General features: G+C 37.5%; 1 protein-coding gene across 3 annotated transcripts in view; it reads left to right on the top strand.

Annotated features, from left to right (window-relative positions):
• ATXR2 (histone-lysine N-methyltransferase ATXR2) overlaps positions 1 to 27829 on the top strand; it is a 250198-nt gene that overhangs the window by 190308 nt on the left and 32061 nt on the right. For all 3 annotated transcript variants that reach the window (XM_089825371.1, XM_089825370.1, XM_089825372.1), the window contains one exon: positions 11317 to 11393. In XM_089825371.1, the coding sequence (XP_089681497.1) occupies positions 11317 to 11393 (77 nt within the window). The remainder of the gene's footprint in view (positions 1 to 11316; positions 11394 to 27829) is intronic.

Raw genomic sequence — 27829 nt, 5'->3', positions numbered from 1 at the left:
CAGCTCATAGCAGATAAAACAAATCTTTATGGCACACCAAGATTCATGTATGCAGACTTATCTCCTCTTATAGCAATCTATCTTGTACAGTACCCTTTTAAAATGTACTTATCACCCCTAAAATGGTTACATCTGGCTTCACTACAGAAATCCCCTCTACAATATATTGAAATCCCTTTGATTTGTTGATTGCTATTATTTAAGACTGAGGGTAACCTTCCTAGTGGTACATCTCTTCAAGGGGTATGACCAACCATAGTTGAAAAAATTGGTCATGCCAGCAACATGCCAACGCATAAGAAATTAAAACTTGTAAAAATACTCTTCAAAAACACATATATTATTAGGTTTGTAGAGAACATTATTGATTTCCATCATATAAATCAAAGTTGGAGTTTAACACATCATAGACCAATAAATAAATATAACCTTTAAATGGGTTACAATGCCACTTCCACCAGCCATATTGTATGTAGAAGGTGCCTCATTTAAAAAGATCTTTGGCTCATTGTGTGATACTAATGTCTAATTTAGTGCACTCAAGACTCCAAGAATTATATCTGAAATCGTATTCACCCCTTCAATGTAACCATGTTTCCAATTTCACAAGAGATCCCAATATGTTAATAACTAACGGGGATTCTCTTGTGGAGACTCTAATGTGGTTGAGTACTGTGGAGGTTTGGGAAAAACAGCCTCAATAGGGTCGATGGGCAGTGTACCCTAAGTCACCATTCACATGTGAATATGAAGTGGAAATTGTATTTTTTTAAACTATAAGTGAAAATCACTCCAAGTTTTGAACCATAAACAAGAAATGGACGAGATGGTAATCAGAAAATCACAGTTTTATAAGGAAAAAGCATTGCAAGTCTTACAACAAATTTTCAATGAGTTATTGGGCAAGTAACCTGCTTGGTAATCTGGCTCATGCATACTGGCAAGTTTTTGTAAGTACTTGGTGAGTTTTGCATCTAGCAATGAATATGTAACCTCTTTTTCATTCACCACAAGTGGTATAGCCTGATTTAGGCTCCTTATTACCAGAGAAATAAAAGATATTTTCCTACTTTTTTCAAGGTAGTAATGCCTGCAAAATGAGTAACTCCTTTTTTTTGAATTTTTAACTTGTTGAAGCTATAAAGCCCAAATTTGACTCCTATGGGAAGTCTATTGTAGAACAAGAGGGTTTTGTACCCCATTTCCTGAAATTTGAGCGGGTTTTCATTCTCTAGGAAATTTGTTGAACCAATGCTTTGCACAAGAAATTCTAGAAATTTCACAATGATAGATAGATAAGATAAATTTACTAATGTCCAAGAGAACACCAGAAGGGTCTAAGGGACTGAAAGCATACAACCAAAGAAGTAGCGGACCACAAGACCACTAAATGGTGTCCGGGAAAGAGCAAGCAAGAAGCAAAAGAAACAAAGGAACCAATCCCAAGGCAAGGACTAGGGATCCTTCCTACATTGAAAGAAATCCAACACCGAAGGATACAAGCCAAGGCAAGAGAATAGTATTCAATGTCATGGCATAGAGTTTAGCAATAGTGTGTCAAAATATGATGGTCCTATAGTTATCGGGGCTCGAAACCGACGTGCTCTTATGAATCAGATAGAGCACATGTCTCGACCAAGAATCGGAAAGCCAGTGCAAACCACTCTATTAAAGAGCGTGGGAAGTAAGGAGCCCAAAACTGAAATACCAAGCTTAAAGAGCTTATCTTGAAAACCCTCCTTGTCCGCTGCCTTATTGCATCTCATAGATTTGACAACCTCATAAATGTTGGATGGGGTGAAAATGTGGCAGTGAGGAGGTGAGATAAGGTGGTGAGAGGGTTGGCCAGGGATGTCGTAAAGAGTGGAGATGTGGAAGGTGAGGGAATTGAGGTCAAGGGTGGAGGGCGGGGGTGGGACACTTAGGGAACAAGGTGTGCTAGAAAAGGTTGGGGCTATAAATGAGCGTAGCACACAGGGATTTGCATCGTGAAGCAATGAGCAATCGTTTCTTTGAGAGAAGAAAGTGGTGGTAAGAGAGAAGAACATAGATGGGTAAAAGCCTATGGGTTAGTCTTGTAGAATGATTTTTCTTTTCCCCATTTTTTTAATTGGTAATGGGCTGAAGCCAATATCAACATGGGGCTCGAGTAAACTTGAACCCAAGACCTCCAAGATGTGGGGCTGGCAACTTACCACTGTGTTGAGTGGTGTTTCCCCACATTTCCCATATTTTTGTTTTTAATAATTTTTCAGCCAAATCTAAAAAGTAATTAATTTTTTTATTTTATTCTAGACATACATCCCTTTTCTCTTCTTATTTTGATTGGTGATGGGCCAATACCGATATCCACATGGGTCTCGAGTAGACTCAAACCCAAGACCTCCTAGAGAAGAGGCTCACAGCTTACTGCTATGCGGCAGGGTTTTCCCCCTTCGTTTCTTTATTTATTAAATTACCTTATAGGCAATCAATAATTTTTTATTTGAATATTCAATATTTTGAGATCACCTTTTTATTTGCTTTTTGGTCCAATATAGTAATCATAAATTAAGTATCAATTTTCTTCAACATTATATTTCAGGTGCTTTTTGGATGGTCAATAAATTATCTTTATATTGTTCCACTGCAAATGCTCCCTTCAGTGTACAGGGAATTGAGATAGGCTTTGGGTTTGCTGATTCAACTCAGTTCGAAAACGGGTATATTAGACCATGCCTGATTAAGGAAAAGACTAACACACTATGGCTTGCTGAAAAGTGCTTGGAACAAGAAAAACTGGAAAGCTAAAATCATGGAAAAACATTACAGGGACAACAAACAGATGGTGGTGAACTTCGACACCTTTCATAAATTTGGCTATTCAATTGCAAAAGCTGCGCTGTCTTTCTTGATCGTCAAGACCCTAGGCTTTGTAAACTCTCAATGAACAGATTTGGTGACAACATGTTTGGAAATTGCAAGAAGGGTGAAGAGACTAAGAATCTTTGAAATTCTTAATGACCATCCTAAAGTAATATTCTTAGTTTATCAATATATAAGGTTAGGTTTTGGCTGTAAATAACTAAATCCTTGGACTTCTTATTTTTGAGACGGAGAAGATTGCCTGTTAGAGCCCCAATAATCCTAATAATGCAGCTTCTTAAAACCCTCTTCTAGTTCCTATCAGCCTTCATCAGATGTATACAATACAAACAACATATTCCAAGGAAATAATCTTATGTAAAATCCATTCCTACACAAGCTCTGCTACTCTCTATCCAAATTCTGGGCAAAATCCTCTATATTAAAAGTTTTAGCATGCAATATTGCAGTGTATTACTTTAGATTATTTGCATACGTTATGCCTTTAGCAACCAATGTGGAAGATAAATCGACAATATCAAAGGCGTGTCTAAGACAAATAATATTGAAGCAAAATTCACAATATCAAAGACATGTCTATGTTCTGTTTAATACCACACCATTGCAGGGAGAATCCTTTCCCAATAACTGACACTGCACCGTCTAATAACCTGTTGAAACTATGGGTTTCCTTTGGGTAGGATAATATATTAAGTAATATATTTCTTGGGGACACATACCTTGCTCTTTTTTAGGTTTCTCCATGCTAATAACATTTTGTGATGTGGAGATGGCTTGGAAATTTCCCTTGCTATCTCATGAAACCCTCTATGCATGTGAAACATAGCAGAAATGCCTTAGAAAATTGCAAGAAATTGTGGGGATGGCATGACATTCTTGCTTGGAAAAGTAATATCTCTAAAGGACTTTACCCAGATTCCTCAACATTAGTGATATTTAAAGAGCAATGTTTTTTTCTGTTTAAATGATTTTGTTGTTTTGTATGATTGTTGTTGCAGTGAGAACATGCAAGGAAACATGACTTGCTGTGCAAACATATATTAGTAATGAATAAGCATATAACCAGTGCATTCTTCAAAGTGAAAAAATAAGAAAATGTTACAAAGATCATTCATATAGATCTGACCTTGAATAATGGAGTATATTGTTGGCATAGGTTTGAAGTGGGTCATATTAAATGCTGATAGAAACACTGAACATACATGACACTCGATATGAAACTCAAGTCTCACAGTTATTAAAGCAGCAACACAAAGAGAGTGATATTGGAAATGGGCTAGACAGCACTCTAATTTCCTCATGTATACACATATTTTCTCTTCATTTCATGCACCCAGCACAGACTATTAGACAAACCTCCAATAACATTAAGCACAAGATCAGCGACTCCAGCAAGGGTCTCTAAATAACCATGGCTCTCTATCTTAACTTGGCACCCACAAGAATGAGTGCAATATGTTCAAATCTGCTCATACACTCCAGTTGACCAAGATGTGCCACACAAGCAGTCCCCACACCTATCATTGCAGGCCTTTGAACTCCATGCATAGTTATTCCTTGTAAAGTTTCTGCAAATTTTATAGGTTCAGATCTGAGATAATATCTTTTATTTATTGATGTTCTAATCTTCTTCTTTCTTTCTGAATGTAGAATGTAATTTTCAGAATATTAAATGTTATTCTGAAACTTGTTTATCTCTGCAGTAATTCATATAGGGCAGTATGTTTATCTCTTCCTTTATCCAAGTTTGTGATTCATAGGCATGGAAATGCTTATGTCACAAATGATCTTGAACTCACCTAGATCTAACAATAGTTCTATACTGTTCAATACATTATTTGAGAAATTGTCATCTCTCATAATGTCTTTTATACAAGTATTCATTGCCTCAGAGATCGTCACCTCTTAAATAATGAATACAAAATGGCGGAGCCCATAATAGTCAATAGCTTGACAATAAAATTATTTTATTAATAATTTAAAGAATACAAGTGAATTACAATTCAACCATGCCAAGTTTTTTACTGAAGTGATCTATCTTCACTCTAGAAAGAGGTTTCGTGAGAATATCTGTTGTTTGATCTGCAGTACAAATGTATTCTAATTTTATAGTATTTTTGTCTACCATATCTCTTACATAATGGTAAGAAATTTCGAAATGCTTGGACATGTCATAAAAAACTAGATTCATCGAAAGTTTGATGGAACTTTAATTATCACAATGAATAATCGTAGGATTCATGGTTTGCCCAACTAATCCCATAAGTAACTTTCTAAGCCAAACTGCTTCCCGAGAGGCCATTGCTACAACAATGTATTCGGCTTTTGTGGAACTTTGTGCTACTGAAGACTGTTTTCTGCATATCCAAGATATCATTGTTGATCCTAAACTGAAACAACATCCTGAAGTACTCTTTCTATCTTTAACACTTCCACCCCAATCCGAGTTAGTAAATTCATTTAAATCTAAGTCAACTTTCTCATATTTGAGCCCAAGATTAAGAGTGCCTTGTAAGTATCTCATAATGTGTTTGACTGTAACTAGGTGAATCTCTTTTGGCTCACACATAAACTGACTTAAGGCATTAACAACATAGCAAATATCAGGTCGTGTATTTACCAAGTACATCAGGGACCCAATCATCTGCTTGTAGAGATTAGAATCTATGGAAGGTGATTCTGCTACTACTTCTTTAAGTTTATGTAGATTAGTCTCCATTGGAGAAGACATAGACTTGCAATTCCACATTCCAAATCTCTTCAAAATATCTAATGTATACTTCAGTTGATTAAGTATAATGCTGTCAGAATTCTACTGTACTTCTAGTCTTAGGAAGTAATGAAGGAGTCCCAAGTCTTTCATCTCAAATTCTCTAATTAGATCTTTCTTGCATTGATCTATGAGATGATCATCTCCTGTTATTAGTAAATAATCAACATACAGTATCAGAATTAGCATATCATCTTTATCCCTTTTATAATATAGATTTGGATTGGCTTCATTTTTGGAGAATCCTAAGCCGGTGAGATACTTATCAATTCTTTCATAGCAAGCCCTTGGAGCCTGTTCAAGCCCATAGAGAGCTTTCTTGAGCCTGCAAACAAAAATTTTAGGATCATGAGTTTCAAATACTTTAGGTTGCTCCAAATATACTTCTTCTATAATCTTTCCATTTAAGAATGCTATCTTTACATCCATCTGATGTACTTTCCATCCTTTCGATGCTGCGATAGCTAGGACTGCTCTTACAGAGGTGTATTTGGCAACAGAAGCAAAGGTTTCTTCATAATCAATTCCTTCTTTTTGAGAGAATCCCCCGGCTACAAATCTAGTTTTATATTTTTCAATGCTACCGTCAATAGCATGCTTTATTTTAAATATCCACTTGGAAGAAACAACAAATTTTCCTTTAGGTCTTGGAACAATTTCACAAAAATCATTCTTCATAATAAATTGGTATTCTTCTGTCATAGCTTCTTTCCAAGCTGTATGTTTAATAGCATCTAAAATATTGGTTGGTTCTAATTTAGACAAATCATTCATGTTTGCTGTATGACTAGAAAATCTTTTGGGTCTTTTGTTTTCTCTGACTGTTTAAGAAGGTACAACAAAGTCTTGTGCTGCCTCTACTGTTTTAATGGCCCAAAGTGGTATATTCTTTGAATTTTGACTTTCTTCAAGATTAAGATTTTGAATTTTGTCTTCAATTTCTTCAATGTTCTCCTCTGAGACTCAATTTTGACTGTTTAAGAAGGTACAACAAAGTCTTGTGCTGCCTCTACTGTTTTAATGGCCCAAAGTGGTATATTCTTTGAATTTTGACTTTCTTCAAGATTAAGATTTTGAATTTTGTCTTCAATTTCTTCAATGTTCTCCTCTGAGACTCAGTTTTAGTATTTTTTTCAAAACTAGGTAAAGGAGAGGGTTTTTCAATACTTAGGGGCTCTTTTGAATGCTAGATCTTCTTCGAAAATTATATCCCTACTAAGTTCAATGTTTTTCTATCCAGGTATGAAAATCCTATATGCTTTAAATGTTTCACTATACCTTACAAAAATACCTTTCCTCCCGAAGGGTTCTAACTTAGTTTTTTTTTCTTTTGGAACATGGATATATAAAGGGCACCCAAAAATCCTAAGATGACTTATATTGGGTTTAACCTTAGTAAAGACTTCTTCAAGAGTTTTATCTCTAAGGTAGGAGTGAGGGCTTTTGTTTTGAATATAGACAATAGTACAAGAGGCTTCTGTCCAAAGATAATATTCTAGATTTTGATCAAATATCAGCTCTAGTAGCTTCTATAATTGTTCTATTCTTCCTTTTTGCTACCTTGTTTTGTTGTAGGTTATAAGGAACAATATACTCCCTCTTAATTCTTGTTTCTTTACAAAACCTTTAAACAAATCTGAGGTGTATTCCCCTCCATTGTCAGTTCTAAGAGTTTTAATTTTATGTCCTGATAAGTTTTCAATTAAGGTTTTAAATTCTTTAAATCTCTTTAGGATTTCTTCTGATTCTTTGCATTTTAAGAAGTAAATCCAAGTTTTCCTAGAGAAGTCATCTATAAAAAGTATATAGTACCATAATCCTCCAAGAGAAGGAACAAACATAGGTCCACATAAATCTGAGTGGATTAATTCCAAAATATTATTAGTTTTTCTAGTGCTATCATGAAATGGACTTTTGGTGTTCTTAACCAGAGCGCATCCTTTGCATATGTTTGAGTGATCTTTATTCAGTTTAGGTAAACCAGTAACCATCTTCTCCATAGTTGATAAAGTTTTGAAATTTAGATGTCCTAATCTTTTGTGCCATATTTCATTTATATCTGCAGCTTCATGAATTAAGGCTTGAATAGTTTGACTGGGTTCTAAGTTATTCATACAAATACCCTTTTCTTTGACCAATCAATTTTTTTTTCTTAATTGAGGAGTTCTTAGCCTAAGTTATGACTTTACCATCCATGAATGCAACATTATGTCCATCATCTTCAAGTGTTGTAACCGAGATTAGATTTCTTTTTATTTCGTGTATAAAGAGTACTCCTTTGAGAATAAGAGAATTACCTGACTTTAGTTTCGAGGTGCAATTTTCAATTCCTTTGATGGAATGTGTTCAATTATCATCGATGGTGACTTCGCAATTAACCTTTTTTGATATAAAGTCTAGTGCTTCTTTGTATCCTGAAATATGTCGAGATGATCCACTATCAATCACCCATGCTTTACTTGAGACTTCATTTGATATCGCTGAATACAATACATGATTCTCAAGATCATAGTTATCTTCTTCCTTCATAATGTTTTTACAGTTCACTTGCTGTTTAGAATTCTGAGGGCAATTAGATCTGTAGTGTTCAAACTTTTCGCATTTGAAGCATTTTATTTTGGATAGATGTTTCATAGGTTTGTCATTCTTTTGATTTCTTCTTGAAATGCTTCTTCTTGCCTTTATAGGAATTTGTATTAACAACATGAAGTTATTCATTTACTGTTTTCAATTTTCCTCCATTCTTAATTTTTCTGGATTCGTCCTGAAGGTAATCTCCTTTAAGTCTATTGAAGTTAGGAAGTTTGTCTCTCGCACTTACTCCTTGTGCAAATGTTTTCCATCAATCTGGTATCCATCTATAGCCATCAATGTTAGTTATGTGTCACTAATGATAGTTCCTATACTTCCAAGTTTATCTCTTAGATTGGCAACCCTTAGGAAGTAAGAATTCATCGATTCTCCTTTCTTTATTTGTATGTGATTTAGTTGTCTTTTCAATGCGAGAACTTTAGTTGCATTGTTGGTGTCATATGCATTTAATAATGCATTCATTATATCAAATGTTGTCTGATGTTTCGCTAGCATAGGTACAATATCATTTTTCACTCCAATATGATTTGAATGGCTTTTGTATTTCCTTTACTTCAAATAGTTTTATGAGGTTCAACATTAGGTTGTTTGGATGCTGAATCAACAAATTGTTTTACATCATTTTCTTCAAGATTCATCGTGATTCTGAATTTCCAAGTATCAAAGTGTTCTTTTCCATCAAACCCGCCTTCGGGTCTGATTGTGTATGCCATTAAAGATAGGAGAATGATGCTAGATATATATCAAGTTTGATTAATTAATTTGCAGAGCCTAGGTTCGACTACCAGAGCTCTAATACCATGTAAAGTTTCTGCAAATTTTATAGGTTGAGATCTGAAATAATATCTTTTATTTGTTGATGTTTTGATCTTCTTCTTTCTTTTTGAATGTAGAATGTAATTTTCAGAATATTAAATGTTATTCTGAAACTTGTTTATCTCTGCAGTAATTCGTATAGGGCAGTATGTTCTAAGGAGCAGACTTTAATGTTTTTGTGTGTCCTTGAACTACAATAACAACCACCCCTTATACCAAGACCAAAGGGCATGTCCCTTAAAGGGACATGACCCTCTCTAGGCCGGTCCATATTTTACTTGTAGAAATCGGCGCCTGTGAAGGAGATAGCAAGAATGTTAACTAACATAACAATTAGTTATAGTTAGTACATAACATTACTGCCAAGGATTGCCGCCCATCTATTTGTCAAGAGTTGTGTATATAATGCCTAATGTATGGTATAAAAGGAGAAGGTTAAGGTGTGGTCTGCACTTCTCAGACCAGTGTGAATATCATTGTTAATATTTAACATTCCTCACACCATTCAAAGGATGAGAACCTATTTCTGTCATATCTTCCTTAATCTGTGCTCCATATGGAAGCCATGAGCAACACAAATCATACATGCCAAATCCTTCACAAAGCCAAATATTACACTGCAGTGGATATAGATATATGCTAAGTTTCTATTCCATTTGTGAGTTTTTTTATTGTTTGTTTCTTTTGATTATTATATCTTTTCTTGGCACATTGTAGTTTGGTATATTTCCTTTACTCTTTAAGAGAAGAGAGAAGATAGACATATATATAAAGAACTTTCACGGAAGATAAATAGACTCATATTTAACGAGTGTTACTGTTACATCATGTATGCACAGAATCATGCAAACAGTGTCTAACATAACAGTAAACTATATGAGTTCAATTGTGGGAAACACACAGTAAGAGATCACAAGTGGCGATGACACTCTAATTGGATGTGTCTTGGATGGTCTACATAGGATCTCTTGTATGATGTCTAACAAAAATGGAATGTTTACATAAACTAGAGATTCTATAAAAATCAAATGTTGGCATTCTATCTGCAAATATATCTTTTCAATGCTATTACTTGGGCTTCAAGATTAGTGCCTTTGGAAGACTCCAATGAAACTTTGTTGTGAGTATTTCAAATAGTATGTGCAGTAGACCAGAGCATTTTTAAACAAGGATTTCAAAGTATACCCCTTGGATTGAAGCCGGGATGATTTTCTGTAGAAATTTTGTTTTCCTACATGATTCTTGTTTGATTGTCTAAGGTAATTATTATGTGATGTTAAGAGGTTTAAATTAACAAAAGTAGTTGCAAGTTTTGTCTGATTGTTCTTGTTTTTAGATTTTTGGTGCATAGGTCCAGTGAGAGTAAACCAAGTTTCCCACAAGCTAACCAACTATTTCTAGCCGGGATGATTTTCTGTAGAAATATTGTTTTCCTACATGATTCTTGTTTCATTGTCTAAGGTAATTATTATGTGATGTAAAGAGGTTTGAATTATCAAAAGTACTTGCAAGTTTTGCCTGATTGTTCTAGTTTTTAGATTTTTGGTGCATAGGTCCAGTGAGAGTAAACCAAGTTTCCCACAAGCTAACCAACTATTTCTATGATGTAATTCAACATAATGTAGAATACATGTGATATGTCAAATCTTCCCTGGTGCTGTCATCTCGTTGATACACTCTTGTAGATATTGATTTTTTAAAGTTTGTCCATATTTTTTGGTGACCAAAGTGGTGCAATAATTATAAACTTCAATTTGGTGTGATGTTATTTATGCTTCATTGATGATTTCTTTATTTTGAGCAATTAACTTGATATGCTTATATGATTAAAACTAAAACACATTTACGAGAGGTGAACTGAATTGATGGCGAGTATTTTCTGTCGTAGTTCAAATCCAATGGCAGTTCCATTTTGCATGTAAGAATCTCTTCATTCAAACCAGAAATCTCTGTTCTTGAATTTCATAACACAGCTATCCACTTTACTACATTTAACCATTCATCTCTTGGCAATGGAAGAAATAGTCCTTGTCAGATTAAAGACTTTTGCATTTATCATTATGTTAATACAACTGTTCATAGAAGTATGCAATTGTTGTTTTTCAGCTAAGAGTTGGACTTTATTGTAATGGCATGAGGTTTATATTGCATTACTGGATAGGCATTTAACCTTTCTAGATTTTCTGTGAAGTGATGCATACTTTTCATCCGCTAAAAAATAATTTAGATAAATGCTTTTATCCATGTTGATGTATGTTTTTGAATTGTTGCAGGCACTGCTTTCTTTCCACTGCAAAGCTGCATCAATCATTCTTGTGAGCCAAATTGTAAGGCTTTCAAGCAAGAACAGGTGAGTTACTGATTTCTGGAGTTAATGAGACACACACCTTTTTATAAGCACTAAATCTGGATTTATAATTCCACAAATAGATTACACTTATGCATATTGTCAAGAACACTCACTAATATCATTGTGATGCATGCGACATAACTTTAGACTTACCATTGTATTCAACTTGGGTCTAGGAACTCTCTGCCACTGCCAAAATTACTTTAAGACAAAGTTGCCACTCTGTAAGAAAGTTGGGCGTTTTCCAAGGATGTTGAAATGGGCAAAAAAATGGATATTTACAAGTTCCAAGAAAGGATTGCAAAAAGCTCATTCTGGCTTAACACAATGGGCAAGCCTATATCCTCCCCTATCATACCATCATCTTCTTGAGAAGAGAATACCTTTTTTCTTTCCTATTAAAGGTGTACATTCATAAAGGCCTTCAAGAATGATATGAGAGAGGTTGGAGATGAGAACACTTTCATTTATGGCAATAGGATTTCTTTAAACCTTGTTAGATCACCATATTGGTGGGCTTTGATGACAACAATTGCCAATGCACTTTCTTGTTACATTAGTCCTAGGTATGAAAAGTTGTGGGCTACCTTATTGGCCAAGGAGAAAGTTTCTATAGAAACATTATTTAAAGCATACATAGTGTAAAACTTGAGTTCTATCATATTAGATGGAAGGATTGGGAAAAAAGATTATAAATGTCATTGCAATGCCTCTACAGGGGCAATATTTTTGAAGGTAGTAGGTTGTGAGGAGTAATTGAAGGATACAACAGTCATTACCAAAATGCTCATACAATCCATTTGGATGGTTGGCCCTAAAAACATTGCCCAAGTCATAGTAAACAACAATAAAAATTGTAGCATAGCTCATTCAGTAACGGAAGGTTCATGTGGGCATAATTTTTACACTCACTCAACTTGATATTAAAAAAGATCGGCATAGATTGTTTGTCATTGGCAGGGTCCTTTTGACCTAAATACACTCTAACTTAATATGGATGCTATGGAATTTATGAAAAAGCCACCATGATTACTGGAATATGGTAAACACCCATATTCAAAAAATGTAAATACAAAACCCTAGAGAGAAAAAATATTTCCTTCAAAAAAATGTAATGTCCAGATCATTTGAATATTCAAGAGGAGTATATTGGGTTTTTGGGAAACTTTCTTGCAAAATAATTAGCCCCAACCTTGCCAAGTCTCTTAAATATGGAAACTAAACCTATTCTCGCACTAAGCAAGCATCGATCTTTAGAATATAAAAAGAAGAATAACCTAATAAATTAGTGCAAATTAACAGATATTTACCATGAATGCATATGTTACAAAACCAAAATAACACAAATTAGTATACAAGAGAGAAGCACAAATGCTCATAAAGAACAATCATTTGTAATGTGTCACAAGCCATCATCAAGATATTATTCAAATTGGAGTTGTTGAAGGTAGTTCTGTTTTTTAAATGTATTTTCAAATTTCTATTTATTTTTATGAGTCATCTAACCTTTAATTTTTAGACTTGTTTTACATCATGACAGGCTGCCAAGACTTAATACACATTACGCACAGTTGTCTTAAGACAACTTGTGTAGGAGCAAGACTGTAGTTGTAGCTGGTGAAGACTGTGTCAAACTCAATTCCACAGTAAGCTCCTCCAATTGTCATTGTGACTCATAAAGGGCCAACTTGGCACTCTTTAATGAATCCATAGTCACCTCCATCTCATGAGTGAGCTCATTAATCACCTCCTTTCTCTTTTACACATCATAGCAAGTACAATCCCACTTGAGAAGATAGTATTTATCAACCAGTAACTATAAAAAGTTTTGTTTCATTATTCAAATAGCTTCTCAAAGTGTGAAACTTTGTAAGAGAAAGACCACTATTACTATGCTCATTTGACATAGGAGTACCATAACCAAATATAGTCAACATCTTACTAGCAACATCAAAGTGCCCTATGGTTATTGCAATCATGTTGTCGTTAACCTTAAGTTGCCCAACCAAATGATGAGTACCCTGAAACTTGTGACTTCCATGCAAACTTTTCATATCAAAATATGCAATATGATATGATGTTGTATTCTCAACACTCACCTCATGATCAACATGTGTGCTATCATCACCGCACACATTGACATCCTAGGCACTACTACTAAGCATCTCAACGGATTGCTCAATTGGTAAGATAGAAGCTGCTGATATGATAGCATCTTCCCATACTTCTTCCAAGGTAGCTGCATGTCCATCCAAAACCCAATCTTGGGACTCATTGCCCACCAATGATTTTCTGATTTATTTTCCAAGGTCTGGTTTTTGCTCTCCATACGATAAGATGTATGCTGATTATTAGCTGCTGAAGAGAATCATTCGTAGGGTATCTATTGAGCTTCCACAAAGGATGATTAAGCATCTAAGGTAAGCATTTGATCCATTTCATGAGCTTTTTTAATGAGTTTTTTTTAAGATGTTCATGATTTTTTCAAGTTTTGAAAGAATGTTTTCTAGATTTTTTGTAATTTTTTTTTAAAGAAATGAAGAAAGTTTCGCTATCTTTTTTTAGTATTTTTGTATTGTATATTTGCACTTGTATGTTTCATGTTCATAGTTTTTAAAACATTTCTATGTTAATTTTTTCTATTTTCTTATTAGATTCATAGTTTCTATTGTGCAAGAATGGTCACCACTAGTAGTCAAAGTTCAGTAGCAGGGCAAGCTGAACGAAGTGATAACTTCAATATTGATGTGGCATCTCCATTATGGAGACACACCACAAGATTATCACAGGTTTTAGGAGGTGGGTCATACATTTGGAAAGGCAATGTATGTCATAGTAAACCATTCAACAACTCATATTCTCGGGTCAAAGCTCATTTTATGGGCCCTACTGGTAAAGGAATAACATTGTGCAAGGGAAGCAAAGATGGAAAAAGGTTAAGCGATGCATAGTTAGCCGGATTTATAAAAGAACAAGAGGTTGCTGATCGTTTAGTGAGCAAATTAAAAACAAGTTTGTACATACCTTTTGTTGGTTCCCAAAACCGCAGGTTGGAAATCCAAGAACCTGCCACTTCTCCGATAGGACTTCTCAATTAGTTCTGGCCAACAAACGGGAATACATCTCGATTCCCTTGCACTTTAGGCTCTACTACACCTAGGCGGGTAGACCTTCTCCTTGAATGCTGATTGTCCGGTTCAAGGTTTTTCTATAGCGAAAACTTGGAGTTCTTCGACTGGCAAGGTCCTCGAACTCGATAAAACTGAAACTGGATGCTAGATAATAATTGAATGTTTTGTATAAATTTTGTTAATAATGAATTTGATGCTTGCACAAGGAATATATATAGATTTTCTGACTTTAATAACAAAAGGCCAATGCTTTGTTAATCCGGACGATAGAGTCAACTTCGGGGAACTAAAACGTACAACTTCATAATGTTCAATGCACTTATACTGCCAACAATTTCAATAATCTAGATGCGATAGACCAATTATGATGCAATCTTAAATTAGTCCAGATTGAATTTTAACTCCGTTGAGGAGACAAACTGGACAGAGGTACGGAAACAATTTAATATTTCGCAACACCTATGATGATCAAATCTAAAATGCTAATTGACCATGTCCACTTATCTGATATCAAAATCATGTACAGAATTCTAAAATATAATTATGAATGACAATTCGCCTGTAGTTTAAATCTCCACGACATTTAAGAATAAACAAAAGACATTTTATTTTATTTTAAAAATAAAATAATGTAATTTTTATTACAAAATCATAATGAGCCCCTTATTCCTCCATACAATAATATAAAATATAAAAATGCTCCTTTTTGAGAGAATATAAAGTGTTCTGATCTGTCTTCACATACGTTGATTCTTATTCCTTTGGTTGTAAAATGAAATAAGTTCTATTTATATCCTTTTTGACAAGGGAAGTGACTTTCGAAGTCTAAAGTTTATGTCGTTTCATTACTAACAATTAAATTGTATTGTCTTCTTTTTAAAATTTGACTTTTAACTTCAACTACTTGATTATATGTGAGTCTTTAACCTTGTAGTGTGAGAACTTCTTGAAAACAATATACTATGTCGTAAATTAAATTGATATTCTTCTTTCAAGATAGTTGCTAAGTTTATTTTTCGAATACCATTTCACCGGCACGATTGTCTTCATATTTCTCCGTTGAAAGAAAAGAAGCAAAATTCAGATGAATGAGAATGGTGCCTCCCGCAACCCTGAGTATGATCCAATGGTCTAAGCACAACTTCATCCTTAGTGTAAGTGTAACACCCCGCTAAGGGATCCAAAGAATCAACCTAAAGTTTCACTAAATTTGGTAGCATTTTTTTTTTTTTTTTGAAATATGAAAGTAAAACCATTCATATCGTAGTAGCGGAAATAATAACAACATTTAACTGAAAGTGTACATAAACATACATAACAAGTTACATTCTTTAAGGATCCCTTAATGTTGAATCACTTTTAAGTAACTATTATTAATTCCATCTAATACCACATCCACATGAAATAATAATGAAAAGTCCAACATTCTTAAAACAATATACTTTGGTTCCAAATGTCCCTTAGTAAATTACATTTCAGAATGCTCAATCATCCACTATACATGTCATAGGGTATGAAAGACACAAAAGAATATATGTGTGAAAATAAAGTACATCATCCTATTCTAAATCCATGATGCAAGTGCAATAAAGTAAATGAAACCAAATACCATACATGAACATCATCATAGAAAATATAAACATTCATCGTAAAGTATAAACCATACATCACAAACATAACTAAGTGCACGGTTCCTCCCAACTGTAAATAACATCATTAGACCATCGTGGGCCCTAGCCATCCTTCCGTGCGTAACATCCCAAGTCACCGAAGAGATCATCAGTATTATCATAGTAGGAATGTCACTCCTAAAACATACTACATCATATGCAGAAAGAATTTAACATACTACAACTTGTACATAGGAAATCTATTCATGCAAAATAAAGCATAAGATAACATCATCTAACATATGCTAATCATCAATATAAGGGTACGTGTCCACCATCATAATCCAAGAACAGAATGAGGATAGATGCCAACAAAGAATGCATTAGCCACGGTGTCTCAGACGGATCTCAAATGGTAAGAGTGAAAAAGAACTACCACCCGATCGCGTGGAACCTAAATGGTCCACTCCCACCGCGCTGAGGAGATAATCTCAAGTTCCAAACAGGCTATCAAATCACATATCACAAATACTTTCTAAGTCCAGGAATCCTAAAAGTACACTAACTCAAAAGTTCCAACATAAACCGACATCTAATCCCAGAGGCACAACAAAGACATGTAGGAAACCTACTATGCAAGCAGGAAAGTGTCATTGCACGGATCACGCTAGAGTTACCCTGGTAGTCTCTCTATAGACCCCGGCCTCGTAGTGATCCCTATCCGGCCACTAGTATCCTCTCATACTGATGAGGCATACTACAGAATGCAAGGTCGCAACCAAGCATTCTCTCTACTCCCATCCTAGTCTGTACTAGCACTTAAGGCATGGGCGAGAACAAACAATTATCTTATTAGGTTCATTTAAGTCAGTATTAGGTATAATGTTTTCACTTATTAAAACAACTTACAATGAGTTACCCTAGCAGCCACTTAGGGCCCCGGCCCCCATTGCAAGCCACTTCCTGACACTACAAGTAGATAACCTACCCTAGGCTCATGGAATCATAAATCACAAAATCACCATAGTCCTATACAAGCGATTAGAAAAATACCAAAAGATAATCCACAATAAGAACATCAAATCTCCATGAGCAACTGGAATACATCCATAGATAATCATGACCTCAACAGTTCTCTATTGTCAACTGAAGGTATCAATGAAAATCACAATATCCATTGGTTCTCATCAAGCAACCAAAAGGCATATCAAGCAAATAATAATACTGATTGAAGACTCCAAAATGGTCGAGTCAAAACATGTCACAATATGACATCATCAAGAGCAGATAAACAATTCAATCCCTTCAAGGTGACTGGAAAATAATCCAAATACAACTGATCGATACTCATAAATGGTTACATATGTCACAGCTTACACAAGAAGACTGGAAACAATATCAATCAGTAAACCACACACACACCATAGAGCATACCATATCATAACCATGGTTGGGTTTAAAAAGATCGAGAACAAAAGACATCATCATGACATCACAATCATAACCCCTAAGTCTTTGGTAGACGTCCTATAACTGGTCAACAATCTAGTCAACCCAAAAACTCAAAACAGATAGCCTAGAGAAAACGCAAAATGCAAGCACATGTTTTGGTTTGTTTAAAATAACTTGGTTTAATGAAATATGGGGTTCCAGTTTTCATTTCGGATTTAAATGTCAAGTGAGGGAACGTTTATATGTTTTTTTCTCTAACCCATGTGCTTGTTTTTTGATAGATAAAAGTTTCTCCCTATAACTCTTAGAATTCAATTTTCTAAATGTTCTAGGAATATACGTTATTTAAGTAACGAACCCCATCATGTCTCAAGGACACATTGAAAATATAACATGGACGAATACAAAATTTTCTCACCATTATCTATCTTCCATCCTTGAGCAAATTAGCTTTATTTATTTAAATTTAATTTATATTAATGTCTAAATAACTAAGTTAAATTTATATTAGTAAACTATCCATTAGTGGATCGTTAGATATTTAATTGTTAAAAGAAATAATCAAATTTCCTTTATAATAATTATATAATAATATTTAATAATTATTAATATATATAACAATTAATATATAAAAATTATTAATATATATAACAATTAATATATAAAAATTATTAATATTTAATAATATAAATTCTTAATAAAAGAAATTGAGTTATGAATGATCGATTCATAGCAACATCAATGTATATAAAAAAAAGAAGGGCGAGTTTAATTATACTCGCACCGCCATTATATATGGCAGTGCCGTGCAGCCTACCTTTGTCGTAGGGCCTGCAACAGCAGTCATAGTACCTGCGATAGCAGGTTCGTGGCTGCCGGTGGACTTAAAAAGGAGGGGATGGGGTGGGGTAAAAACCCCCCTCCCATCCTTATTTTAATATATATTTTTTTATAAAGCTTTTTTAAAAAACAAACAACGATTCCTATCGTAGGTACACTACGATACGTAGGTACCTGCAAATTTACTCCTTCTGCCACGCATGAGGTCATTGGGGTACAGGTCTGTCCCTCCCAAATATTTTAACTAAAATTTTTACCCATATTTAATATAAACTCTTTTATAATTTTACTTACGAAATTGTACAGCAATTTTTTTAAAAAAAAGTTTACATATATACACATTCAGATCAAGCTCAAATTTGAGATATAAATACAGCGTACCCCCTTTTAAATTTTTTATTATCTTTTATTCCTTCTAATAGATTTGCTTATAAACATGTTAAACCCTAGTCCCATAGATTCCTCAGATCTACGCATGTGGGGGTTTCTCGTACAGAAAATTAAATATTCACAACAAGACTAAATATAGCTAAAACATTCATGCATGGAATCCTCAGAAAGCATTCAGAAGACACGAAGAAGACAGGAAGTGCAAGAAGCGGAAATAACATAGGTAGAATTACAAGTGTCTACTTGGACACTGATGCTAATTCACTTCTCCTCAGAATTTGCAAAGCAAGCTCCTTCCTTCTCCAACATTTGCGGATCCACCCAAAACACGCTCTCCGAGCTTCTAGGAGTGCATGAATATAAGGACCTCTTAGGAAACACTTAGAATGTCTCTAGAAACAACCAGAAGATGAGATAAGCATTGACAACTAAGCACGAGTCTTTTCCAACCTTCTAGATGAGTCACAAGGTTGTAGATACCATGTGCTTAATTTGTGCACTAACTCCTGCATTGTCGACATACGTGCATTCAAGAGGTGTGCTTACTCCTAGGTAGACTTATGATTTTTATTTTAATTCTTTTATTATTAATATTATTATTATTTATTTATTATTTTATTATTACTTTTATTATTATTAATTCTAATTTCTTTTATTTTATCCTTTTACTCAATTAATTTCTCACTTAATTAAAATCAAAATATCAAAATATCATAACATTATATTAATTTTTCCAAAATAATGAAATTATTAATTAAATCTTTTAATTTTAGACTTAATAGAAAATTCACCATAGACCTCCAAAATAAAATATGAAAACCCATCATAGAACAATCCACACAAAATCAGTGTAAGGGGTTAAAAATCACGAATTATATCATCCGACGCATTCGGTGGGTAAGACATCTCAGATATTTGCCCTACCTCTGTAGGACAAATGGTTTAAGGGTTTAGGATTTGGACTTGAGAATTTATCTCCCCTCTCTTACCACTGAGATAGTGCGATAGGGTACGCTTATCCTAGCAATTCAGGGAAGTCGATACCCAGTACTTGCAACCTGCATAAAATCCATGCATGTACATACAATATATATATATATATAGATATATATATATATATGCTAAGCTAAATAGGCAATGGCAGGAAGTGGTGCATCGTGTAGATCCCGACTAGCAGGTGATTACGACTCCCTTCCTTAACCACATCAGAAACGCCATACAAAAAGAGAACAAACATGCACACCATGTCAGTCGACTGGATTGTCGTCCGTGTTTTTGTAGCCGACGGGTAAATAGTTTGTAGCGGACATAATATTTGTGGCTGACGGACTCCTTCGAGAAGGTTCGGCGAATAGTATTTATATCCCATCTAGGATCATTGTAAATCATCATTCATCTTATCTTATGAAGGATAATGTAATGTTCTGGCATATGTGAATATAATCTAATGAGTTCTGTTGTTCGTGTTCATTATCTGTGTGCATTTCTTAATTAATTGATGGGGACACAACCCAAGAACAAAATAACACAACAGAAAAGGGAAATTGTATTAACTGAGAAAATAAGCTAGTACAAACAGTACAGAGAAAATAAACTTCAAGACATGCTCTAAGGGCTTACAATAGCATAAATCTGGAGATAGTTTCTCCTTTCAGTACCTCTCTCAAACTCCACTCCGAACTGCTTTTTTACAATGCTAGAAATCTCCTTAAATAGACCCCGGAGGGTTAAGGACTAGGAGTACATTCTAGAAAGTGCTAGTAGGCATCCACCGACCAAATAGAAGGTTCCAGAAGCTGCGTTAGAAGTTGGTGCAAATCTAGAAGAATCCAGAAACGGTAACCGAACTTCTGGGAGGCATAACTTTTGAACCGTAGCTCCAATTGACGAACCGTTTACATTTTCGAAAAGCTCTCGAAGCGCTCTATAGCCATATGGACAAGCTTCGCTCGTCCCCCATTTTTCAGCCCTTTTCGAGGTCATTTAATGCCCCTAACCTAACTTTGAAACATTCTTAGGAGTTCTCCAAAACACGAAAAACTGCAATAACTTTCAAACCGTGGAGCCTTTTGACCTGATTCTTTTTCTGGAATGCTCTAAATCACAATTACATTCATCTGGCCAATTCACACTTTCTAGGTCACCAAAATGATGGCCAAATTGCATGCTCCTATTTTTTCGGGATTTTCTAGCACACTGATAGTTGAACTGTTAGAGTTGGAACCTTTATTTGACCCAAATGGGTGTCCAAAAATAAAAACACATGAAACAGAAACTAAGTCTAAGTACATTTTTTTTGGGCGACACAGGATTGCCCTTATACCTCTGGATGCTCCTGCATCATTAACCTATGTGGTAAACATTTGGCGCCGTTGCCTTATGAATCTGGAAGGTGGGAGGAATGAAGATTAATGCCAAATCAGCTTGACAAGGATCGAAATAAGGCCAAGGGAAAAGATGGAATTCATACTAGACAAGAAAATTTAATTCTGGCACAGCAGGCAGACAGTCAAAGGAGATTCCAGAAGATTGCCGATGGAAACAGGAGTGTGGAGGCATTGTTGGAGGAGACTTAGTAGTGGGTGGAATTGGTGGAAGAAGCACGGGAGGAGTTTTTGAATTTGTGTTCGCCAAGGGAAGAGAATTCAGACAGAAGAGCATTGACTCGCACGGCTCGGAGTGCCGACGGAGCAAGAGCATGGAGTGAACTCTTCGTTCAGGATATACTTCCGCAGGGGACAACTTCAGAACACCCTTCTTCACCAAGGTTCGTAACTGTTGAGTCTGACGATGTGAGAGAACAGTTCGCCGGTGTGGGAGAACAGTCCGCCGGTGTGAAAGTGCAGTCCGCCGGTGTGGGAGACCAGCCCGCCAGTGTGCGAGTGCAGACCACCGGTGTTGCAGGACCGAGCAACGCCTGTTTACAAAAACCAATTGTGATGGTGGGACCAAAAGAGAAACTGCCAAAGTTCGATGGCGATGGTACGACCGATCCCATTCGACACTGCAAAACATGTGAAACGATCTAGAGGGCAAATGGGATAACTGATGAAGATGACTGGATGAGGCAATTTCTGGCCACCCTACGAGGAGTAGCAATTGACTAGTTTACTAGTACAGATCCGCAGAAATTGGACAGTTGGAATAACATTAAAAAGGAGTTTCTGGCCGAATTTCAACTGTTGCGTGACGATAATGAAATTGTAGCAGAGATCTTCAATACCAAGCAAGGAAAGAATGAAACTGTCTGCGTTTACACCAGGAAATTGAAAGATTTGATAAACAAAATGGAAAATAAGCTGGTGGACGGACTTCAAAAAAGGTGGTTCGTGGAAGGCCTACGCCCTAACCTGCGGAAGAAAATGAAAATTGTGTCGCCGTCGTCATACAAAGAAGCCTATAATAGAGCATTGAATCTTGAAAGTGAGCACAAGACAAAGAAGAAGAAGACTAGTTCCTCTGATTCTGATGACGACGAGCCTTCCGGTGAAGATAGCAGTGACGATGAAGGCAGTAGCAAGAAGGTTCATGCCCTACAGAAGGATATGATCCGCATGATGGAGTTTAAAAACATGCAGAAGGAGCCAAAAAGTAGTGAGTTGTGGTGCATGGAGTGCAAGACCGACGGTCATACTAAAGGATCCTGTCCAAAGAATCAATTCTATGACATATGTCAAATCATGGGCCACTCAACAAAGGAATGCCCCTTTAACATGAAAATCAGAGGATCTCCGCAGGTGCTTCTTGCACAGGAAACTTCCTCGTCGAGTAGTAGCGGAAACACGAATACCGCCGGTGCTACATCCAGAGGATATAGGAATAATCGACGTGGACAAAACAACAATAACAATGCAAACAATAACAACAACAATATGAGCAGAAGCCGAATCCAATATGATGCAAATGGACGGCCGATTATTCAATGCTGTGCATGTAACTTGTGGGGGCATTTTGCGCGGGAGTGTCCAAGGGCAAATACACCTCAATTATTGTGTCGATGGTGCGGACCCGGTGATCACGATGACTCCAAGTGTCCAAAATCCGAAGTGAACTTGATCACTGTCGAGACAGATGAGGAAGAAGTTCTGGCAATCACGCGGAAACAAGCAAAAGAATACCTAGATCCCGCCGAAGAAAAAAAGAAATTTATGGAAGCACGAGTGGAGGTTGAAAAAGTATCCCAAGCGGCAACACCTCAGGACACCACCGGCACTTCAACGAGGAATTCCGCGGAACAAAGCATAGTACGACAAATTTTGCAGACGGAGGTACCAGTAAAGATAAATGATTTGCTTCTCACCATGCCTCAACTCCGATCTGCTCTCTCAAACATTACGCCACTTCCCAAATCACCGGGAGAACCAAGTCGAGGGAAGGAAAAGTCACCGAGAGAACCAAGTCGAGGGAGGAAAAGGAGATTGCTGAAGGCAGAGAAGATTAGATGTTGCTGGCGCTGACATCCGGACGACACCTTGCAGTCATCGAGATAGGGATTCTCGGACGTTCTCACGGACACAATAGTTGACGGAGGGTCCACCATAAATGTATTGCCAGAAGAAACTTGGAGGAAGCTTGGACAGCCGACATTGTGGCCTCCGAGATTTTAGTTGTTGACAACCGATCAACATGGTATTAAACCGCTGGGTATTCTCATGGCACAGCTGGTGACAATTGGCACTCAGCCGTTCTTGATGGATTTTGTGGTGATTCCATTGAAGAGAAAAGGATACGATGCCATCCTGGGCTGCGGGTGGCTTATCAAAGCGAGAGCTTGACACGACTGGAAGAACAACACTTTATCACTGGAAAGTAAAGGCTGTCGATTTGTCATTGATTTGAATACCCAAATGGTAGGGGAAGAGACCCTGTCATCAGATTTTGAGGAAGAGGAGGATGAAGACAGACAACGGATGGAATTGGATCAGGAGGGAGTCCTGCAATTGGACGGGGGATCAACGGATGACGATATGGATTCGGTCAACGGTCTCTACCACTGGCAAATGGACTATGAATTATTTCACAGCTACAATGTTTTGTCGATTGAGGAAGGCCCGAGAGTGAACGAATATCCGAAGGAGTTTACTTTAGTAAAGGAGGGGGAGGCACCGTTGGATGTTTCACCCGCCTATGCATTCAATGAAGGGGAGACAATCAAGTATAATGAAGCTATGCTGCAAACAATGAATTTAGGGGATGAGGCAGAGTCGAAGAACATACTAGTCGAAGATAACTGGGATCCAGTACTTAAAGTTGCGGCATTCAAAATACTTCTGGAATACAAGGATGTGTTTGCATGGACATACAAGGACCTCAAGGAAGTACTGTCGGAATTATGTGTGCACCGCACCTTGCGGATGGAAGGAGTCATACCTGTACGAAAGCGACCCTATAGGATGAACAAGAACTATGCGGCATGGGTTATGGAGGAAATCAACCAGATGTTGGAAGTTGGCATTATCTTCAAGGTGCAGACCAGCGAATGGGTGTCGTTGATAGTCATCTCATTGAAAAAGGATACTACTCAGATCCGGATATGCGTCGATTTCAGATGCCTGAAAGCAGTCATGATCAAGGATCCTTTTCTGATTCCATTCACAGACAACATTCTGGAGGAGGTCGCGGGACATGAAATTTACTCCTTTATGGACGGGTTCTCCGGATACAATCAGATCTCTATGGCGGAGGAGGATAAGTTGAAGACAACGTTTCTCGTCAAAGATGGGGTCTACGCGTACAACCAGATGCCATTTGGGTTGTGTAACGCGCCGGCCACATTCCAACGGATTATACTACATATCTTTGACAGGATGTCCGTGTGAAACTTCAAAGCCTTCCTGGATGATTGGTCAATATTTAGCATGGAGGACGGACCCCAGGCAACACTTGGTGAATGCATGGAGAGATGTCGCAGAGCGCGGCTAGTGTTGAATCCCAAGAAGTGCAGATTCATGGTTTCGCACGGAAGACTGCTCGGACACATTGTTTGTAAGGAAGGGTTAAAGACGGACCTCGACAAGGTGAGGGTCATTCTTGAAATGCAACCATCTACTAATGTGATGGAGGTAAAGTCTTTTCTCGGGCATATGGGTTATTACAGGATATTTATTAAAAATTTTGCCAAGGTGTCCCAATTGTTAGATAGGTTAACCTGCAAGGAAGAATCATTTAGATGGGATAAAGAGCAGAACGAGGCATTTGAAGGGCTAAAGGTACAATTGGCTACGACACCCATCTTGGCATATCCAGACTAGAATAAAGAGTTTCATGTTCATGTGGATGCCTCCAACTATGCGATTGGCACGACCCTAGCACAGACAGGTAACCACGGATTGGATCACCCGATATATTTTGCCGGTCGATTGTTATCAAAGGCCGAGCAAAACTACAGCACAACTGAAAGAGAAGCGTTGGGAATGGTCTATGCTGTGCAAAAATTCCGTCATTATTTGCTCTCTACGTTGTTTGTGTTCTATGTTGATCACCAGGCCCTGTTATACATGATTAATAAACCTGTCATCCAAAGGAGGATTAGCAGATGGCTACTCCTGTTGCAGGAATTTACTTTCAAAATCATTGTCCGGCTAGGAAAGAAACATGTCAGCGCCGACCACATGTCGTGGATCAAAATAGGGGAACCAGCGAAGGGTGTGAATGACGACTTTCCTGACGCGCAGCTATTTCAGATTGGGGTTCTGCCGGAATGGTACAGGAGTATTGGCGAGTACCTGTCAACAGGACAATTTCCCACTGGGATGCCACCAAGTGAAAGGCGCAAGTTGATAATCAGGAGCTGTACCTTTCAATTGATCAACGGATTGCTCTACAAAATGGGGCTGGACCATATTCTACGGCGGTGTGTGTTGGAAGAGGAGATACCGCAGGTGTTAAAAGAAGCACATGAGGGCCTCGCGGGCGGACACATGGGACCCGACACCACTGCGCGGAAGATATTACTTGCAAGTCTCTGGTGGCCGACGGTGTACAACGATGCGCGGGAATGGGTCGTCAGATGTGAGACTTGCCAACGGGCCGAGAAGCTGCTGAAGAGAGATTTCATGCCACTTAACCCCTCCCATGCGCAGGAACTTTTTGAGCGATGGGGATTAGATTTCATTGGACCCCTGAGGGTGAGCAAGACTTGACGGTGCCAGTACATCATCGTTGCAACGGAGTACTTGACCAAGTGGGCGGAGGCACGGGCGTTACCAGATAACTCGGCCATCACCATTGCAAAGTTTATTTATGAACAAATCATTACCAGGTATGGAATTCCATTGCAATTAACAAGGGATAGGGGAGGTCATTTTGTTAATCATGTCATTCGACTGCTCACCACTGAGTTCAAGATTTATCATTTGCTGTCGAGTCCATACTATCCAAGAGCAAACGGGCAGGTTGAGGCTACCAATAAAATCTTGGTATCCATCATCTACAAATCCTGTGCGGTTGAAGGTGCAGATTGGGAGGAAAACTTACTCGCCGCCCTGTGGGTTTACCATACGGCGTACAAGGTGACGACAAGGCACACAACATTCTAGTTAATGTTTGGATAGGAAGTGGTAGTACCAGCGGAATTCATGATCCCGAGCCTGTGGATAGCATTGGAAAACAAGCTGGATGACGAGGAAAGTTTACGGGAGCGGCTAAATAATTTGAATAAGCTGGAGGAGAAGCGATTGTTGGCGCAGTGGGCGACAAAAGTCACACAGAACAGACGCAAGGTTTGGCATGATAAGCATTTGAAACATAGCAGATTCCAGCTGAGACAGTTCGTATTGAAATACGACGGTCGCAATCAAATAAAACCAGGGAAGTTCAAGGTACGATGGGTCGGACCATACTAGATCCGAGAAGTTGGCGACAATGGAGCAATCAAACTATTGACCTTGGACGGACAGGAGGTGCCTCAAGCGGTTAATGGATCCAAATTGAAAATATATCGAGCTAGAAAGGTGTTGTCGTCGCGGTCGTCGTTGCCCAAGGCTTGCATGAGTCCTTCGCCGTCGTCATTGTTAAACAACCGCGATGCGTCGATGCATAATTGACGAACCTCTGTATTATCAATAAAAAAAATTAAAATTAAAATTAAAAAGAAAAATAAAAATAAATTATTAACAAAAATTTTTAAAAAAATTTTAAAAAATCAGTAAGTAAAAGTGTGTCCGTGGGCCCACCCCGCGAAATGTTGCTTCGTGGACAAGCTGTCTCGCGGGCACATTTTTGCAGGTGCCCATGGACCCCTATTCCCGCAGACTCCCTTCCCCCGCGGGCATGGTTCTACAGGTGTCTTCCTTTTCCTCCGGCGTCTTCTCCTTTCCGTGGACGGCTTCTGTTGTTTTTGCCTTCTTTTTTTCGCGGACTTGCGTTGTTTTCCCGCGGACTTTCTGTTTTGATTGCAATACGGGGGACCTTCAAAGACCTCTCCTGGCAACCTCATCGGGCACAAATTCGGGAGTTGTTCGATAGCGGTTGTTGTTCCAATGTGTCTCTATGGTGATTTGGAAAGTCATAATAAGGGCGAGGTCATGTCTAGCACTCGGATTGTGTGTCACAAGTGAACGGGGAGATTTCGCTATCAAAACTTTCCAACGGTCCTCCGATAGATGTAGTCCTTGTAACCAAAAGATGGATGGTGGTGTTTTCCCGTGGACATTCTTCGCCTTCCCTTTGGATATTTTGTGCTTACCGCGGATTCACTACTGTGGTCATTTTCCCAGATTAAGTGCCTTGCGAAGATCTCTTTCCAGTCTGCGGATGGGTGAATGTTCACAGTTTTAGTTGTTGTAAGCTTCCGTGGGAGAAAAAGAAATATTAAGCCAGAGGTATTGTCGGAGTTCTGCACAGAACCTGGCCACGGAAAACAAAAGCAACGGAAGGAGTTGAGCTATACTGGCTGGCCACATTCTTCTCGAGATCGAACCTTGATGAGCCCTAAACTCTTCGCAACCTCGCTTTCTGCCCTGCTTCATAGGCGTGCTGTGTAGTTCCTGTTGGTGCTCTTCCTTTCGCAACT

This window comes from Cupressus sempervirens, chromosome 4 (genome assembly GCF_028749045.1).
Source record: "Cupressus sempervirens isolate cs-2001-9-10 chromosome 4, ASM2874904v1, whole genome shotgun sequence".
Taxonomy (NCBI): domain Eukaryota; kingdom Viridiplantae; phylum Streptophyta; class Pinopsida; order Cupressales; family Cupressaceae; genus Cupressus; species Cupressus sempervirens.
This window is presented reverse-complemented; position numbering and strand designations above follow the sequence as displayed.